This window comes from Nycticebus coucang, chromosome 10 (assembly GCF_027406575.1).
Source record: "Nycticebus coucang isolate mNycCou1 chromosome 10, mNycCou1.pri, whole genome shotgun sequence".
Taxonomy (NCBI): domain Eukaryota; kingdom Metazoa; phylum Chordata; class Mammalia; order Primates; family Lorisidae; genus Nycticebus; species Nycticebus coucang.
Genome location: NC_069789.1, coordinates 82701323 through 82720133, shown reverse-complemented (window position 1 = coordinate 82720133; position 18811 = coordinate 82701323). Strand labels below are relative to the sequence as shown.

Below are 18811 nucleotides of genomic sequence, written 5' to 3'. Positions count from 1 at the left end.
ACCCTATTATTACTTGGCATTGAGCGGTCACAGAGGTCACCGACATGCACAATTGGTCTATTCATATCTGATTCTTTTACCATCACTATGCCTTGATGTTTTCTATTTAGGAAAACTTTTACCTGCTAATATTACATTTTGCTATGGTGTTTTCCATTAAAGATCTCAATAGTATTTTACTTTACTCCATTTTAGGGTTCCCTTGGTATAACTAAAAATTAGGAGAAGAGTTTCCCAAGAGTAGCAATTATTTTTCAGTAGTGATGTTTTATTGTAATAGTCTTGTTTATGTTTAATTGAGACCTTTGTTGAGAGTTTCAGACCTGTATATGTTGTGTGTGCGTATACAAATAATTGCCTTTCTTTTCCACCCAGAAGTCTCAGTGGTGCTGCAAAGCGAGTATGTCTTCAATTGAATCTTTCCAACGCCCTCCTCTACCTGGTCTGCTTCCTCTGTTCCCAGCTTCAGTAAATGGCAGTAGGTCACCATACCATTGCATGGGATGGAAAATGATTAGTAACTTTTAGGGGTGCCACCTGTGGCTCAACGGAGTAGGGCACTGGCCCATATGCCAGAGGTGGCAGGTTCAAACTCAGCCCCGGCCAAGAAAATGAGAAGTAACCTTTGATGTCTTTTTTGTTTTTCCATACTACAGATCTAATCACTCCCCATATCCTACAGATTTTACTTTTTGTGTTATCTCTTAAGTGTGTTAACTTATTTCTATCTGCTCTATTAATACCCTAATTAATTTTAACTAGGGTAAGAATACAAAAGATTAGTTACTTCCCTACATAACTTGATAAGCTATGTAATGAACTGACACTGGAGTTTGGGGGACTCTGAAGTGCCATGGTTATGGTTTCAAACTATATAACATCAGTGAGGAGGGAGAAGGCTACTTGAGCATTGCCTTGCTTCTGTTCATCTCTTGTTTTTATGTTTGCCAGTTAAGATAAACTGGGTGTATTTTAATTTTTTCAAAAACTAGACAGGAGAGGGTAAATTGCTTAGATGCCAAAAATGTGCGATTAAAGGAGTTCAAAGGGAGCAAGGAGATTTTGTGTTTTGAACACTTTGACCATGTTTCTCACTGCTGTTACTCTGGAAACCAGAGCCTTAATTCTGCCAATGCAAAACAAGGACGACGTGATCTAAATGTCAAGGACCGGGCAACTTACGCAATAGGGCAACTCAAGTTTTTGATTACTCAATTTCCTCCTGAATTTGGTTTTTATAAAAAATGAGCAAAGCAACAACGACAAAAAAGGGATAGGGAGACTGAAACAACTTTAAAGAGACCCGGTTCCCACCTCCCGACACCTTGGGTCCGCAGTCACACAAGCCCGCCCCGTGGGCAACCCCCGGCGCCTGCGCACTGGCTCCTCCGGCGGCCGAAAGCCCCGGCACCAAGACACTTTCGGATTCCGTGACTACGAGCCGATTAAACATTTCTCTATGGTTACTGAACCTATGCTGTGACTTCAAACATCGACGTTAGGGAGTTTGTTTCTTGGCTTCTCCCTCTGCCGCCGGCACCGCTGAAGGCAGCCCCCGTTGAGGGTTGCTAAGGGTCGGGGTCTTCCGTTTCTATGACGACAGAAATAGGCGTCCGGGGAAAAGGCGAGGGGACCGGAGGAAGCCTGGCGCGAAACAGTTTGCCGGACAGAGCATCCCCGGTGTCGGTTTCCTGTCACTTTTAATGAGAAATAGTTTGAACCCTGCGGAACTCCTGAGTTCACGGAACTGGTGGGCGCGCGAGCGCTGCTTACAGGGGAGGCGGGAGACCGGGCCCGCCGGCCTAGAGCCAGTGACTGCACCGGGGCGGGGGCCGCGGTCTGTGGGCGGGCGGAGCGCGTCCTTCCCCGCCAGCGTCCGGACCCAGACGCACCCACGCGCTTCTCAGTCGCTTCAGATGATCTGGGAGAACACAGAGGTCTCCTCAAAGAAGATAAACCATGCTAGATGAATTCTAAACTGTGATCTGAACGTGTGCCCTGATTTTGGGTTGTTTTTGTTTTGTCTGCAGGACGGTGCGGCAGGCTGCAAGTCCCAGGACGGCGCTGATTTGTTCATAAGTTAGATTTCCGGAGGAATATTTCAAATTACTGAAGAGTGATAGGAGGCATTGTTATTATGCCTTTCCCGAAAGCATCCTCCATACCAATAAACTCTGCGTCCACGTCTGAGAGCAAAAAGTCAAAAGTGTCTGTAGCTAAGGAAGTGATGAGAGGTAACCTTCCAGGATCCTGCAGACAAACCATTGTAGCGATAGACAGAAATCACAATGCATTCACCATTTTTCTTAATCTGAGATTTAGAGTACCTAAATTAGCTACGTTTTCCTAACACAACTTTAAATAAAACCAGAACTCATTCCTTTTACAGTAGTTTTGAGTTAGAGTCCTGGTGCACTACTCCACACAAGGACCATGTTTATAATTCTTTTCACATGACGATGAATTTTTTATTGTTTTAAATTCACCCTATTTTAGGGCGGCGCCTGTGGCTCAGTCGGTTAGGCGCCGGCCCCATATGCCGAGGGTGGCGGGTTCAAACCCGGCCCCGGCTGAACTGCAACCAAAAAATAGTTGGGCGTTGTGGCGGGCGCCTGTAGTCCCAGCTACTCGGGAGGCTGAGGCGAGAGAATCGCTTGAGCCCAGGAGTTGGAGGTTGCTGTGAGCTGTGTGATGCCATGGCACTCTACCGAGGGCCATAAAGTAAGACTCTGTCTCTACAAAAAAAAAAAAAAAAAATTCACCCTATTTTAAATACTGATAATTGTATGAAACAGCATTTTTAAAAATTTGGTTTCTTCTCTCTGACTTTAAAGAACTTTAAAAATGTAACAGTGTAGATAAGAGAAATGCATGCAGTTTAGTAAAACATGCCAATTTTAGTAATTTTTCTAAATGAGAGTAATTCCTCAAGAGTTTCATTCATATATGGATAAATGCAAATCTGTACTAGAGACAACTAATGTTATCTTTATCCCCATTATGCTGAAACTTTCTCCACTCTTACCTTCACCTTGTGTTTGGGGAAAATTGTACACCCAATCCTTTTTTTCCCCCTAGTTTTTTTTTTTTTTTTCTGGGTTTTGTTTTCTTTTTGAAATTGAGTCTTGCTTTGTTGCTTGGTTAGAGTGCAGTGGCATCATCTAAGTTCACTGCAACCTCAAACTCTTAGTTCTTTTGATGTTCTAACTTTATTCCAAGCTCTTGAGAGAGAGAGATTTAGTAATATAAACCTTAAGAAGTTTCAAGCTTGGTGCCTATAGCTTGGTTCCTAGTGGTTAGGGCTCCAGCCACTTGCATCCGGGCTGTTAAACAATGACAACTACAACAAAAAAATAGCCAGGCATTGTGGCAGGCGCCTGTAGTCCCAGCTACTTGGGAGGCTAAGGCAAGAGAATTGTTTAAGCCCAAGAGTTTGAAGTTGCTGTGAGCTGTGATGCCATGGCACTGTACCGAAAGCAACATAGTGAGACTCTGTCTCAAAAAAAAAAAAAAGAAGTTTCAATGCTACGAGGTACTTCTTTATAGAAATAGATGTAAACTATACTACGTGAGGAGCATAGATTAAGGACAATGACAACCCAACTCTACTTGACTTTATAGGAGGACTTTTCCTATATTAGCTTTACAACCCACCTTTATAACTCCTCTGTCCTAGTCAAGCTGAGTAGAACACTCTTTATGGTTCTTATTCCACCAGTTTGTTCAGATTGTTCCACTCTCTTCATTTCCAACAATCCCAGTTCCACCTTTACTTTTAAACTCAGTTCAAATCTTCCCACTCTATAAATGCCTCCATTTTATAAGATTCTCACCTTAGAATCCATGTAAGAAAAATTACTAATTTGATAGTTTGGGTAAGAATAGGTTTTTTTGTTTTTGTTCTTTGTCCTTTTCTTTCTTTCTTTTTTTTTTTTTTGCAGCTTTTGGCCAGGGCTGGGTTTGAACCCGCCACCTCCAGCATATGGGGCCGGCACCCTACTCCTTTGAGCCACAGGCGCCATCCTGTCCTTTTCATATCAAAGGGAAAATAGACTTTTTTTTTTTCTTTGAGGCAGAGTCTCAATATGTCACCCTGGGTAGAGTGCCATGGCTTCACACTTCACAGCAACCTCCACCTCTTGGGCTTAAGTGATTCTCTTGCCTCAGCCTCCCAAGTAGGTGGGACTACAGGCGCCCACCACAACGCCTGGCTATTTTTTTGTTGCAGTTGTCGTTGTTTAGCTGCCCTGGCCTGGGTAGCCTCAGTGTATGTGGCTGACGCTGTAACCACTGTGCTATGAGCACCAAGCCTAGACATTCTTTCTCATCATGAGTTTATCCCAGGTTACTGAGCAAGTAGGGTGAGTTGATTTTCAACTTTGAGTGGGGAATAATGCAGGGTCATCTCTGTACCTGAGTTTTTGAACCTGTGTGCAGTGTAAAGTGTGTAGGGTGGGGTGGACGATACTCACTAATAGAGAAAGACTAGATGAGCTAGATGAGCTGTAATGTTCTCTTGACTATATGATGTTCAGTGTTTTAAATATTGTTACTCTTGTCAACGAGAAGCAATGTTTGTTTTTGTAAGAAACATAGATGGAATTAAGGAAGCAGTGTGGGAAGCTCCTTCTAACTCCAAAAATCTGTAATAAGAGTTTTTTTCCATTACTTTTTTAGGACTTCCTGAACTAAGGGAGAAAAAAAATATGGTGGATCATTCAAAACCCCTTCCTACTTCCCTTAAAAATGAGTTCATTCCTGAGGAAGTTCTTCTTTCTTTAACCTCTGCAGCCAATGCTGGTCCTTGTCCTGAAAACTTACTGCCTCCTAAGAAAGCCAAACCCCCACAGGTATATGTATGTACTTGTGTAGAGTACTTGGGAATACCTTTTGGTATCTGGTTTGTTAAGTATTTATTGAGCATATGTTATATATTCCAGATCATTTTAAGATGTTTGTTAAAATAATTTCTTAGATTGAAAAATCTTTTGAATGAATGTTTCCAAGGCTGTTGAGTATTTCTTTCTTTTTTTTTTTTTTAGAGACAGTCTCACTTTGTGGCCCTCAGTAGAGTGCCGTGGAAATGATCTGTTAGTCTTAATATTTTTAATTTACTATAGAATTGGTCTAGTTTTAGTCTTTCTCTGTTATTAAACAAAAATTCTGCTTTTTTCTTAGAGTATCCAAAGGCCCTTAATATAATTATTGTACTTAGAAATAAAGAATAGATTTTATTGATTAGAGCGCCCTCTGCTGGATAGTCATCTGTTTTTGCTTTAAAAAAATTTTTTTTAAATTTTTACGTATACATGTGTTTATTAGGTTTCCATTTTTTTGCCTTCACAAAATTAAAAAGGCTTAAAATTTAATAACAATAACAATGTTTAAAATAAGGACTAGAAACAAAAACCTCATAAATAACGAACAAACATACATTCAGAAAAGGAATCTGACAATTGCTACATCGAAATATTAAGCAATAATAATAATAATGCAAAGTAACATTCACATTGTCAAATAAGAGTATGTCTATTATAGAATGCTTTGACTCTGAGATTCAGTATGGAGTCATCAGTTAACTTCTATTTTTTTTTAAGTATCAAAAATAGACAACTAATATTTATAAATAAAAGTAAAAGATAATTTCGAAAAACAGATCATGCCAAATCTTATGGACAATAGCAAAAGAAGAAATACTTCAAAATCATTCTGCTTGATCTGGGTACACCTGATACTAAAATTGGAGAAAATATATTATTATAAAGGGAAAATTACAAACATATGTCACTTATAAATGAGGATGCGATATCCTAAACAACATATTAACAAGTTGAATTAAAAATTAATGTTTAAGTAATGTATTTAAGTAATTTTGACCAAAGTACATTACTGTTTTTGCTTTTTTCCAGAATGTTCTTCCACGCTCTATAGACCCTGTCTGGCATCACCCTATTAGAAGGAATAAATTTAAATATCTGATAGACCAACCCGTCTCCATAATAGGAGCTGGAAGGTAAAGAAGGAAGACAGTGGGGGTAGATGCAGATAAATAGAATTAAGTTCTCATTTTGTATGATTGCCTTGGGGGGACAGTATTGGAAAAATCATAGATTACAAAACTTGCAGTATATTTGATGAATCAGAATACAATTGGAAAGGCCCACAGGCCTTCTTTTTGTGTAAGATTATTATTGGTAGGATAGTAATAGGTGCTGACTTTACATAGTTTTGGATTATTTACATTTTTATGCATATCATTGTATACTTGTCCCTGTCCTCTCCTGTTACCTTTTGTACACTAGTAAAAGGGATAAAATCCAACATGGAAAATGCCTTTATTACCTCTTTTATCTGTGTACATATCTTTTTTGCATATCTTAGAAGAAAGAGCAAGGTAACTTAGCATCATGGTATGGAAAACCCTGAAAAACAAAAGCATTACTGGTTCTCATCAAAGGGAAACCTTAACATTTACACTGTTCCCGATCAGATCACTAAGTACTATTTTTTGTTTTTATATAATTTCTAAAAAATATTCTAATTGTCAGCATTTCCCCTGTTAAGATTGAGACCTGCTCATTTTCTATATATTGTCCACAAATCAGTTTGTTTCATGCATGCCCCTAGCTTAAATGTCACTTGTGAAAGAAATGTTTAAACTTACCATACTTAGGTAGGTTATTTAGTCTTTCTGAGGTTCCATTTTCTCATCCATAAAAAGGGAATAATAGGCTTGCTTAGTTTTGTGGGTCTCCAAAGGATACTATAAAGCACAAATGAGGTAATGGATGTAAGAGCACTTGTAAATCTGCAAGTGCTACTTACATACAAGGTGTTATTATTCATCTAGGTCTCAGTGCAAGAAAAAGTGCAGAAACTTGTCCTGTTGAATCTTATATCCTGGGGCTTTAGTGTCATAAAGTATTGGTATTTAATTTTGTGTCTTCAGGTCATGGTTATAATTATTAGTCGTAATAATTCATAGTTACGAGTTGTTTGAAGTATTTTCTAAAATTAATTGGCTATATCTGAATGTGGCAAGAGGCTGACATTAAATTTTTAATGTCAAGAGAATTCCGAGTTGGAGTTTTTAAAATGTGAAGATCAGGTAGACAGGGTAATGCTTCCTCCTTAACAAACCTGCCCCCTCACTAAAACATCCTCACTCTAATCCCAGAACCTGTGAATACATACTGTATGTGGCAAAGAATGCTTTGCAAATATGATAAAGGTTGAGGACCTTGAAATGGAGAGATTATCCTAGATTATTAGGGTAAGCCCAGCCTAATTACACGAATCTTTAAAAATGGAAAAAGAAGGCAGTCAAATGGGTCAGAGAGATGAAGACAGAAGGAGACAGAGTGAAGAAGACTTCAACCTCCCATTGCTGGCTTTGAAGATGAAAGAAGAGGGAACACAGCAAAAATAATGCACTTGGCCACTAGAAACTGGGGCTTCTTAGTGATAACTCATTTGATTACTATCAAGGAAACAGGAATCTAAGTCTTCCAACTGCAAGGAACTGAATTCTGTTAACCCAAATATGCACAGAAATGGATCTTCCTCTAGACCAGTGATTTTTAAATGGTGTACCAGAAAATTTTTAAAGATTATTATTTATATTATTGTCAAAAGAAGTTCAAAGCACAGTAAGTATGTTCTTTTTTTTTCCTTTTTTAAGAGACAGAGTCTCATTTTGTCACCCTCGGTAGAGTGCCGTGGTGTCACAGCTCACAGCAACCTCCAGCTCTTGGGCTTAGGTGATTCTCTTGCCTCAGCCTTCTGAGTAGCTGGGACTATAGGTACCCGCCACAATGCCTGGCTATTTTTTGTTGCAGTTTGGTCAGGGCTGGGTTTGAACCCACCACCCTTTGGTACATAAGACCAGTTCCCTATTCACTGAGCCACAGGCACTGCCCAGTATATTCTTTTTTTTACTCTTTTTTTTTTGAGACAGAGTCTCCTTTGTTGCCCTTGGTAGAGTGCTGTGGCATCATAGCTCACAGCAACCTCAAACTCTTGGGCTCAAGCGATTCTCTTGCCTCACCCTCCCTAGTAGCTGGGACTACAGGCTCTTGCCACCATGTCCACCTATTTTTAGAGGTGGGGTCTTGCTCTTGGCTCAGGCTGGTCTTGAACCTGTGTGCTCAAGCAATCTACCCACCTTGGCCTCCCAGAGTGCTGGAATTACAGGCATGAGCCCCTGCACCCGGCCTTTTTACTCTTTTTTGATCAACATAATTTAAGTGTGCTGGGGAAGTTTAACTATAGGTTCAAGTGTGCTGTGAGATAAAAAATGGTTGAAAAACACTGGTCTAGGGCGGTGCCCGTAGCTCAGTGGGTAGGGCACCAGCCACATACACTAAGGCCACATAAAACAATGACAACTGCAACAACAACAACAAAAAAAATAGCCAGGTGTTAATGGAAGGCACATGTAAGTCCCAGCTACTTGGGAGGCTGAGCAAGAGAATCGCCTAAGCCCAGGAGTTTGAGGTTCCTGTGAGCTGTGATGCTATGGCACTCAACTGAGGGCGACATAGTGAGACTGTCTCAAAAAAAAAAAAGTTAAACACAGAGTTACCTTATGACTTATTAATTCTACTCCTAGCTATATATCCAAGAGAACTGAAAACAGGTCTTGTATGAAAACTTATCTGTAAGTATTCACATCATCATTAATCATATAGCCAAAAAGTAAGAACAACCCAAATGTCTGTCAGTTGATGAATGGATAAACAAAATACTATGTATCCATAAATAGAATTTTGTTCATCCATAAAAAGGAGAGAAACACCGATACATACTACATTGAGAATGAACCCAGAGAACATTATGCTAAGTGAAAGAAGCCAGTTATAAACGGGCACACATACTGTGTGTTTCTGTTTATATAAAATGTCCAGAATAGGCAAATCCAGAGAGACAAAAAGTAGATTAGTGGTTGCCAAAGGCTGAGGGGAGGAGAGAGTAAAGAACAATAGTTAATGGGTATGAGATATTTTTTTGGCGGGGGGGTGATGAAACTATTCTGGAATTGATACTGGTGATATTCATACAACTTTGACAATATATTAAAAATTGTCATTTGTGGGCAGCGCCCGTGGCTCAGTGAGTAGGGCGCCGGCCCCATATGCCGAGGATGGCGGGTTCAAACCCAGTCCCGGCCAAACTGCAAAAAAAACAAAAAGTAGCTGGGCGTTGTGGCGGGCACCTGTAGTCCCAGCTGCTCGGGAGGCTGAGGCAAGAGAATCGGTAAACCCAAGAGTTAGAGGTTGCTGTGAGCTGTGTGACGCCACGGCACTCTACCCGAGGGCGGTACAGTGAGACTCTGTCTCTACCAAAAAAAAAAAATTGTCATTTGTGAATATATTAAAAACTTGTAAATTGTACCTTTAAAGCAGTGGTCCCCAGTCCCCACGTGTGGACTGGTACCCGTTCGTGGCCTATTAGGAACTGAGCTGCACAGCGTAACTGCCTGAGCTCAACCTCCTGTCCTGCCTCCTACGCCTCCCATGGAGAAACTCTCTCCCATGAAACCAGTCCCTGGTGCCAAAAAGCTTCTGTTAGGAACTCGGCTGCCCATCAGGAGATGAGTGGCAGGCAAAAGACTGAAGCTTCCTCTGGGTTTATAGCCAGTAGCCATCACTCCCATCACTACCTGAGCTCTGCCTCCTCCCACTCCCCCACCATCATCTGTGAAAAAATTGTCTTCCATGAAACCAGTCCCTGGTGCCAAAAAGGCCGAGGACTGCTGCTTTAAAGGAATTAATTTGTGGTATGTGAATTACATCTCAATAAAGAAAAATTGCTATACCGTTAGCAATGACCCAAAAATTGGGTAGCTGAAATCAAGAGGCTGTTACTGTCACTGCTGTTACCACACTGCCTCTCCAGACTTGGGTATCCGGAGGATGGATTCTAGAATGTTACTTCAGAAAAAACATTTTTATGTGATACCGTCAGCAAAATCAGGAAAACAGGGCAGGAAAAATTGTTTCTGACTCACTTCAACTTCCAAAATCTCACGAGAGTGCATCTACTTGGTGCAACTTAATTCACACCAGAACCCTAGCTGTACGGGTGTCTGTGAAAGTGCTTTTCAACCTCTACAATCAAAGTCCAGGAGTTGAGGTTGCAGTGAACTATGATCATGCCACTGCACTCTCCCTGGAGCAAGACTGTCTCAAAAAAATGAAATAAAAAATAAAATAATGAAATAAAGAAGGTATCCAGCACACACAAGTGTCTACTGTATGTATGTATTGCCCTAGTCTAGGTCTTAGAAATATAACCAGACATTCCTCAAGGTACTTCTAGCTTCAAAATTCATATTACCCAAAATTTCAAGAAAAGATACTATGTTATATATGCTCTGTTTAAGAATCCTGCCAAATTTTAAATACATTTTAGAAAGAAAAAAGTACATCTCAGTTATTTGGAAAATTGATCATGCCCTGGCAACTTTAGATAAAAGACACGCTCATTTATAAACCTAACTCAACCAGCGATGATTTGGAGAAAAATTTGAATTATGAACGCAGTTTAATAATTCTGAGGTCTGGAGAAAGGGATAGTGGTGATTTTCAACCTGTGTGCTGTGGCACCCTACTGTGCTATGAGAGGATCCTAGGTGTGCCGTGAAAATTTTTAAAGATCATTAATTAAATTATTTTTGAAAGAAGTTCAAAAGACAGTAAGTATATTCTTTTTACTCTCTTTTTTGATCAACATAATTTAAGTGTGCTGCAGAAGTTTCACTGTAGGTTCAAGTGTGCCATGAGATAAAAAAGGTTGAAAAACACTGGGATAAGGATCTCTTTAAGTCTAATGAAATTCAATTATTGTGTTATGATTAAAAATCAAAGTTTTTTGGGTTTTGTTTTTAAATAAAAATGGATTTTTCAGAAGAGTAGAAGCTGGAGATTTATACCAACAGTTTTATTAAGAAATAAAACATGTTAATGAAAAATTGTATTTCAACAAATAAAACGTGTTTCCTCTAAAAATAAATCAGCTAATCGCCTCTTTAAGGGCTCATCTTGTAATGCTGTTACAATGACCATTACATTTTGAACACATGAACTTGCAGGGTTCATTCAAACCATTGCAATACCCAATAATTCAATAATGTATAGAAATACAAAAGGCTCCTAAAGTTTCTTTTTTTTTTTTTTTTTGTAGAGACAGAGTCTCACTGTACCGCCCTCGGGTAGAGTGCTGTGGCATCACACAGCTCACAGCAACCTGTAACTCTTGGGCTTACGCGATTCTCTTGCCTCAGCCTCCCGAGCAGCTGGAACTACAGGCGCCCGCCACAACGCCCGGCTATTTTTTTGTTGCAGTTTGGCCGGGGCTGGATTTAAAAGGCTCCTAAAGTTTCTAAGAAAAAAAATTTTTTTTGAGACACAGTCTCACATTGTCACCTCGATGGAATGCTGTGGTGTTATAGCTCACAGCAATCTCAAATTCTTGGACTCAAGCAATCCTCTTGGCTCAGCCTTCTAAATAGCTGGGACTACAGGAGCCCACCATAATGCCTGGCTATTTTTAGAGATGAGGTCTTGCTTTTGCTCAGGTTGGTTTCAAACTTCTGAGCTCAGGTGATCCACCCGCTTTGGCCTCCCAGAGTGCTAGGATTATAGGCATGAGCCACTGTGCCCAGCAGAAATTTTGAATGCTAGTTCAAACCTTTAGAAAGGATTGTGTGTGTGTGTATGTATATATGAAGCATCCATTATTTTTAGCTAAGAAAGTTATACTGGTCAACTTCTCCAGCATTTATTGGTATGATAGAAACTGATGATCCGTCATCCTGACAGCAGCTCTTTAAGTGCTTTTTTGTGATTATCTCAAACCTGTAGGACAGTGGAATAGACAAATAATCATGAAGACTGGAAAAGAAAAATCTGACATTTTTCCCTTAGACATATGCAAAAGAGCCAGAGTATCACAGCATAACCCATCAATAGCAAAGAAATGTTTTTTTTTTTCTTTCTCATACACACTTGCTTATATTCACTCACTCTCCCATTCACTCAATCAGTTTTTTATTAGCAATGTTTGCCTTTAAATGGCAGGTGGCGCCTGTGGCTCAGTGAGTAGGGTGCTGGTCCCATATACCAAGGGTGGCGTGTTCAAACCTGGCCATGGCCAAACTGCAACAAAAAAATAGGCGGGTGTTGTGGCGGGCGCCTGTAGTCCCAGCTACACGAGAGGCTGAGGCAAGAGAATGACCCAAGCCCAGGAGTTGGAGGTTGCTGTGAGCTGTGACGCCACAGCACTCTACTGAGGGCAACAAAGTGACACTCTGTCTCTTAAAAAAAAAAAAGTTTATGGTTAATGTTGTGTTTTTGAGGATCTTCCTGGGGCACTAGAAGTGGCCTGTTACGAACAGCTTTACATGCCACATCAGCTGCCAAATGACATTGCCCTCAAAGCACTTCTCCCACAATTTCGCCAATTGCAACCATTATAATTCTTCTAAAAGACAAATATAAAATGTCATTTCCCTAAAGGCTTTCTAACTTCTTTTAGAATAAAACCTAACCTTTTAAGCATTCCCTGCAAGACTCCGTGATGTGGCGTCTGTTTAGTTTGTGATTTCAATGCTTTTGTTCTTCATACTTCAGCTATATATAGTCATCTCTTGATGTATGTGTGAGATTGGTTCCACCCCTTCCTTTATCCCTTCCCATTCGAATTCAAGTCCTTCAATATACACAAAAAAATTGGCCCTCCATACACGTGGGTTTTGCATCCAGCAAATACTGTATTTTTCGGTACTATTTAGTTGAAAAATAATCCATGTGTAAGTGAATCCATGCACACAGTTCAAGCCTGTATTGTTGAAGGGTCAACTGCACTAAACTTTTAGTTCATTGGCATTACCCTGTACTGTTTTGTTTCAGGGCCTATGCATGTGCTGTTCTCTCTACCTGAAATACTTAGGCTTTTTAGCTGCTTACCTACATCGAAATGAGGTTTTTGTTCTCACTAATTGTCACTTTCTCCTGACGCTTTCCTTGATTCAGTATAGATTATATTTAGGGGTTATTATTCGTGATTCCCATAACATTCTGTTCTCTATGATATAGTTACCATATTATACTTTTTTGTTTGTGAGTCTTCCCCTGTATATTGAAAGCCCCACAATAGTAGGGACTGTATCTTTTTTTTAAAGTTATATATTCTTTTTATCCTTTTAGCACATTTTCCATCACTTATAATATGTTCAATAAATATTTGCTGAAAAAAATTAATACATTTTAAGCATTTTCAAGTATAATCCTAGAACCTGAGGCATTCAAGTCTAATGATATAGTTTTGTCCTGGTTGTAAACATTGGAAACACCCTGTAGTCTGGAATATCCTTGAATTTTAGCTCATACCAAATGTGAACTAAAAACTTCAGTGTCTCAACAGATCCTAGTATTGTACCCAGAAGGTAGTACCAGATGCCTTTTGTCCCTATTTATCTAAGTCATCACTGGAGTCAAATCATTAATCACTATCAGGATTCCAATGGTTCCACGTGGCTAGATTTTTCTTTTTTTACCCCCACTTTTTTTTGTAATGCATTGGAAATGGGTGTGCTAAAACTGCAAAGAAAATTAAGGAAATGATTAGTGTAGGTCAGGATAGCAGTCACTCTTAGTAAAGGAGATTATAGAAGAATCATGTAGATAATTGGGGTAATTGGTAGTTTTATATCCTAATATGGTTGGTTGTTATAAGGATATTCATCACACAGTAGTTCTATAAACTGTATTTATTCTATGCAATTTTTGGGTTCTTGTCAAAACAAAAACCATTTAGAAAAAGTAATCAGAAAGAGCTTAACATGGTTGCTAGATACATGATTGACATATTCCTATACACTGGCAATCATCAAATAAAAAATCTCATTCATAATAGTGAAAACAAAAACACTTTGACACCCTCCAAGGTATATAGGAATAAATATATCAAAAAGCTACAAGACCTTTATGGAGAAAATTTTATAACTTTATTGAAAGACTAAAAGAAGATCTAAGTAAATAGGTGGGCCATAGTCATGAGTACAAAGTATCAATTACATAAAGATGGCAATTATCCCCAAATTAATCCATAAATTCAATAAAATTCCAATTAAAATTTCAAGAAAGTTTCCCATGAGATTTGACAAGCTAGTCCTAAAATTCACATAGAAAAAGAAAGGACCAAGGAGACTTAGACAATTTTGAGCAAATAAAGCACATTGCAGGTGATTAACCCACTGTGATACTACTTCAGATATGAGATCTGACAAGTTCATGAACTCATCCTAGAAAAAGTGCTACATACCTCATTGCTGAATATTCCTATGGTTACCTTCTTGGAAAGCTATGCACCAAGGCCAGCACTAGTCAGTTCTCTTTTCTGGCCACCTTAACCTCTCTTTATCAGTGACTATTTTTCTCTCCCAGAAAAACATTTTGTTTGTTGCTCTAATTCAAGCTTGGACATTCTTGGGGTGGCACACAAAAACATGCAACAATAATAATGAACACCATTCAGCAAGGCAGCACCACATGTCAACACAAACACAGCTGTGAGACACTGATATACCAAGGTTATGAAACCTTACTGAGATGTTTGTACAATACTGCCAATGTAAGTGCATGGTGGTAAGTTAATGAAATTAATTGTCAGACCTTGTACAAAAATATTCAAGACTATACTACATATTATTTATGAATGTATCTATGTAGTAAACAGATAAAACCATGGGTGTAATGAAAACTTTCAGAATCATGATAGGGAAGGATGAAGTTTTTTTTTTTTTTTTGAGACAATCTCACTATGTCACCCTTGGTAGAGTGCTGTGGCATCACAGCTCACAGCAACCTCAAACTTTTGGGCTTAAGCGATTCTCTTGCCTCAGCCTCCCAAGTAGCTGGGACTACAGGCGCCTGCCACAATGCCTGGCTATTTTTTTGTTGTTGTAGTTGTCATTGTTGTTTAGCAGGCCCAGGCTGGGCTTGAACCCGCCACCTTGGGTGTATATGGCTAGCGCCCTACTCACTGAGCTACAGGTGCTGAGCCAGGATGAATATTTTTTTAACCTGAAGGAATTTGGTTATATCTATCAAAATTATAAATGCATACATTTTGACCTAGCAATTTCAGCCCTAGGAATTTATTCCACATGAGAAATGGCATACTGGTAAAGATACTAGTTTCAGCATTGTCTGTAATACTAAAAAAATGAAAACAGGGCGGCGCCTGTGGCTCAGCGGGTAGGGCGCCGGTCCCATATGCCGGAGGTGGCGGGTTCAAACCCAGCCCCGGCCAAATTAAAAAAAAAAAAAATGAAAACAACCTATTAATAAGTGTGTAACAATTAGGGAATTAATAATGATAATCTATATAATTGAATACTCCGTGGCCAGTTATAAAAGAAGCTCATTGTGTACTGATACGGGCTAACTATACTATTGATAGTTAAATGAAAAAGCAAGGTTCAGAACTATGTATAATTACATAAAAAGGTAGAGAAAGATATATGTGTTGGTTTACGTGAGAGGTACACAACTGCCTGTTGATTCCGGTCAGTCTAGCATTTTAGCAAACATTTTTTATGTTTGACAATTTGATGGGTGAAAAATGGTATCTCTGGGTGGTTTTATTTTTCTCTTACCATGTACATGACTATGTTCTCATTTCCTTAAAATCTATCTGCATTGTTTTTCTATGTATTTTTTTTACACTTAAAAGCTGTTTGTATTTTCTGAAAATTACTTAGTTTTCTATTCAATCAGTGATCTTTTTCTTATAAATAGAGATAATTTATAGGGAAATAGTCTCTGTCAGTGATACGACCTGAAAATGTGTCTTCTCAGTTTGTGCACTTGCATTTGGTTTTAGTGGATTTTGCTGTGTATAAATGTATTCAAATTTACCAGTCTTTTCTCTTATAGCCTCTACACATAAAATCTTTTCAATATACACAATCCAGGTCATTGCTGTGACTTTAAATAACAAGATGACTGTAGCCATTATAGAAATTTCAAAATTCGATTGGTAAAATGTGAATATAAATGAATTTATTCTAGAAATATTTAATTATGTCTGGCATATGAAAAGCATGGCTCCAGGTATTCTGGGAAGCTCTAAGTGCTAAATAGAGGGAGTTGAGAAGTAGAGGAGACTTACTTTGATGGGGAAAGACAGAACTGTTTTCATGAAGGTAACACTTCAGTTGGACATTGAAGATTTGGGTATGTGAGTCTGGTGAGGAAGGTCTTCTGAAGGGGTGCTCAGTGCTTGAGTAAGAAACAATCTAGTCTATGAAAACAATATAGGAAAGTTAAAGGTGAGCAGTCACAAAATTGAAGGAAAACCTTGAATAATCAGATTCCAAAAGTACCCAAATTTAAGGCAGCTCTGGGGAATCTGGTATAAGGATCTAACAGACAGACCTTGCAGGGACATCACCATGGGGATGAATTAATGCCTACTGTTGTCCGTCTTTGAAATCTTCACTTAAGATTAAGTTACTCAAGATTCAGTCTCCTGGGAGTGTATTTATTTGGGCTAGCTTAGACCACTTGCCCATATCTTGGTTACCAGCAACTTTTTGTTTTTTCACCTTTCTTTATTTTGTCTTATTAAATTTCTAATTTTGAAATAATTTTCTGACTTATGGAAAAGTTGCAAATGTGATCAACTCTGGAAAATAGTCTAGGGAAGTGTAATGGAAGATAAGTGAGCTGAGGCTGGAGTTTTTTTGAGTGTCCTTGAGTTTATTTGGGCAAAATGGGGGTGAGATGGTCCTGCATCTAGTTGAAGGTGTTGAGCCTGTTAGTGATGAAGCAGGGCTTATGCTGATAATGCAGGATCTGGGGGGGCAGCAGGAACTTCATCTTGGAGTCGTGGAGCAACTTAAGCTGGTGTGGCTTGTAGGCCACGATCTCCTCTGGCTTCATCATCTGGATTGAGTGGGCACAGTGCTGGGCACCTATGTCTTGGTAACTCTGGGTGATGGTGTCTAAGGTGGTTAGGTCCCCGTATTCCCAGTACACATTGTGGGTGATGCAGTGGGAGTTGCAGCGCACCCAGATGCCAAAGTTCTTCACTCAGGGATTTCTTGAACACCTGCGCATAATAGACAAATTCTTCCGAAGACTTCATCCTCTTTAGCTGAGATCCAAAGTACCAGAAGCAGGAATTGGTGCCAATATGATGAGGCGCAAAGATTTGCCTTTGGTAGAGGGGTGTTATACACCGTTTGAAAGTGGATGGGCAGAGTCCTACCACCTTGTACTGAGTAGTGTGCCAGACGAGGTCTCCAGAGCACTCTCTGTGCTCCCTGGCTCACTGCCACCCACAAAAGATAAGACATTTAACCTAGTAGGGAGAAGTCATCATTCGCTTTCTGTATAATGCTTTCAGTAGAGAGGTGTGGATGGAAATCAGATCTCAGGGATGTTTCAGGAAGTGTGATGTTTAACAAAGTGAGAGATGATAGATGGTTTGATCAGCGATTGGTCACGATAACATGACAGCAATGCATAAGTTGAGAGAAGATTTTTAACAGGGGAAAAGACTTGTAATAGGCCTAGAGGAATGTTCCAATAGAGTGAGAGATGCACAGAAGTTATGATTGATGTAATGAGATTCTGGAGGATATGGGCAAAGATGAATCAAGGACCTAAGTGGAGGAAGTGTCTGTAAGGAAGAGAATGTGTCTTAATTGGAGACTGGAGGAAAAGGAAGTACATGATGTGAGTGCAAAGTTTTAGGTGGAGAAGAGGAAGAATGGGGTGGAAGCTTATGTTTAATGCCTGACTTCTTAGTAAAGTATTTGGTAAGGAGGTAAGTTTTGCTGACACAAATGACTGTTTTACATCAGCTGTGTGTAGATCTTACTCATATTAGTAGCTAGATATAAAATTTATCTTGTAAGTATATTTTTCTTATTTTTTCAGGGACATTTCTTTTCTGTATGATGTTAAATATGTGCGAGGAGAGACTAGGGAGAATACAGTCTGTCCCCCACATTTGGACCGTTCATTGCAGGCACAGGATGGTGTCATTGTGCCTCATAAGGTAAAGTATTTGGCAAATAACCTTCTCTCCCTCCTACTTTAAACATCATTTCCTGGAAATATAAAGCAATGTGATACTGTAAAAACAACTTATATTGCTTACCGGTCTTCATAGCACTTTCCAGTGATTCCCTAAAAAGGGCATTTAGCAGGAAAAGATCAAAGATATCTTATTGTAAGCCATTTTCCAAACCACAGGTATCCACTTTGGATAATTGTGGAAAATACTGTATGGGGGACTCCCTCCCCTCCCCTGAAATCTGTATATAAAGTTGTAGAATTCTTACCTTTGGTATTTTGTTAAATTGAATTTTAGCTTTTGTGCTGAATTTAAAAGGTAACAATCAATTTTCAGAGCCAAAGTTTTCTGATTCATGGTTATTTTAGAGATTTGTACTTTACTTAGTTTTTGTTATTTGCTATGATTCACATTACTTATTTCTCTAATCGTAATCTCTCTACTTAATAAATAGTATCCCTTTGGGTTAGCAGTTAGGATTTGCAAAATACAATTTTTTTCACCTATTAATGTATTCATTCTTTTCTTTCTTTCTATTTTTTTTTTTTTTAAGCCAAAGAAACTAACAGATACTTTAATTCCTGAAGAATTTCATATTGTGTCAAGTACAGGAGTTTCAGGTTTGGAGTGTTATGATGAGTGAGTACTGTGATGTATATTTTTTTTGTTTGTTTTTCTCCAAGAGTAATTTTACTAATGGCTCTCACTTATTCCCTCGCCA

At 39.1% G+C, this 18811-nt stretch overlaps 2 protein-coding genes across 2 annotated transcripts in view; one reads left to right on the top strand and one right to left on the bottom strand.

Moving 5' to 3' along the window:
* NPHS2 (NPHS2 stomatin family member, podocin) overlaps positions 1-18811 on the bottom strand; it is a 216566-nt gene that overhangs the window by 70087 nt on the left and 127668 nt on the right. The window lies entirely within an intron of this gene.
* AXDND1 (axonemal dynein light chain domain containing 1) overlaps positions 2074-18811 on the top strand; it is a 109178-nt gene continuing 92440 nt past the window's right edge. The window contains exons 1-5 of the mRNA XM_053604119.1: positions 2074-2234; positions 4678-4850; positions 5910-6013; positions 17952-18072; positions 18644-18729. Coding sequence (XP_053460094.1) covers positions 2138-2234; positions 4678-4850; positions 5910-6013; positions 17952-18072; positions 18644-18729 — 581 coding nt within the window. The 5' untranslated portion in view covers positions 2074-2137. The remainder of the gene's footprint in view (positions 2235-4677; positions 4851-5909; positions 6014-17951; positions 18073-18643; positions 18730-18811) is intronic.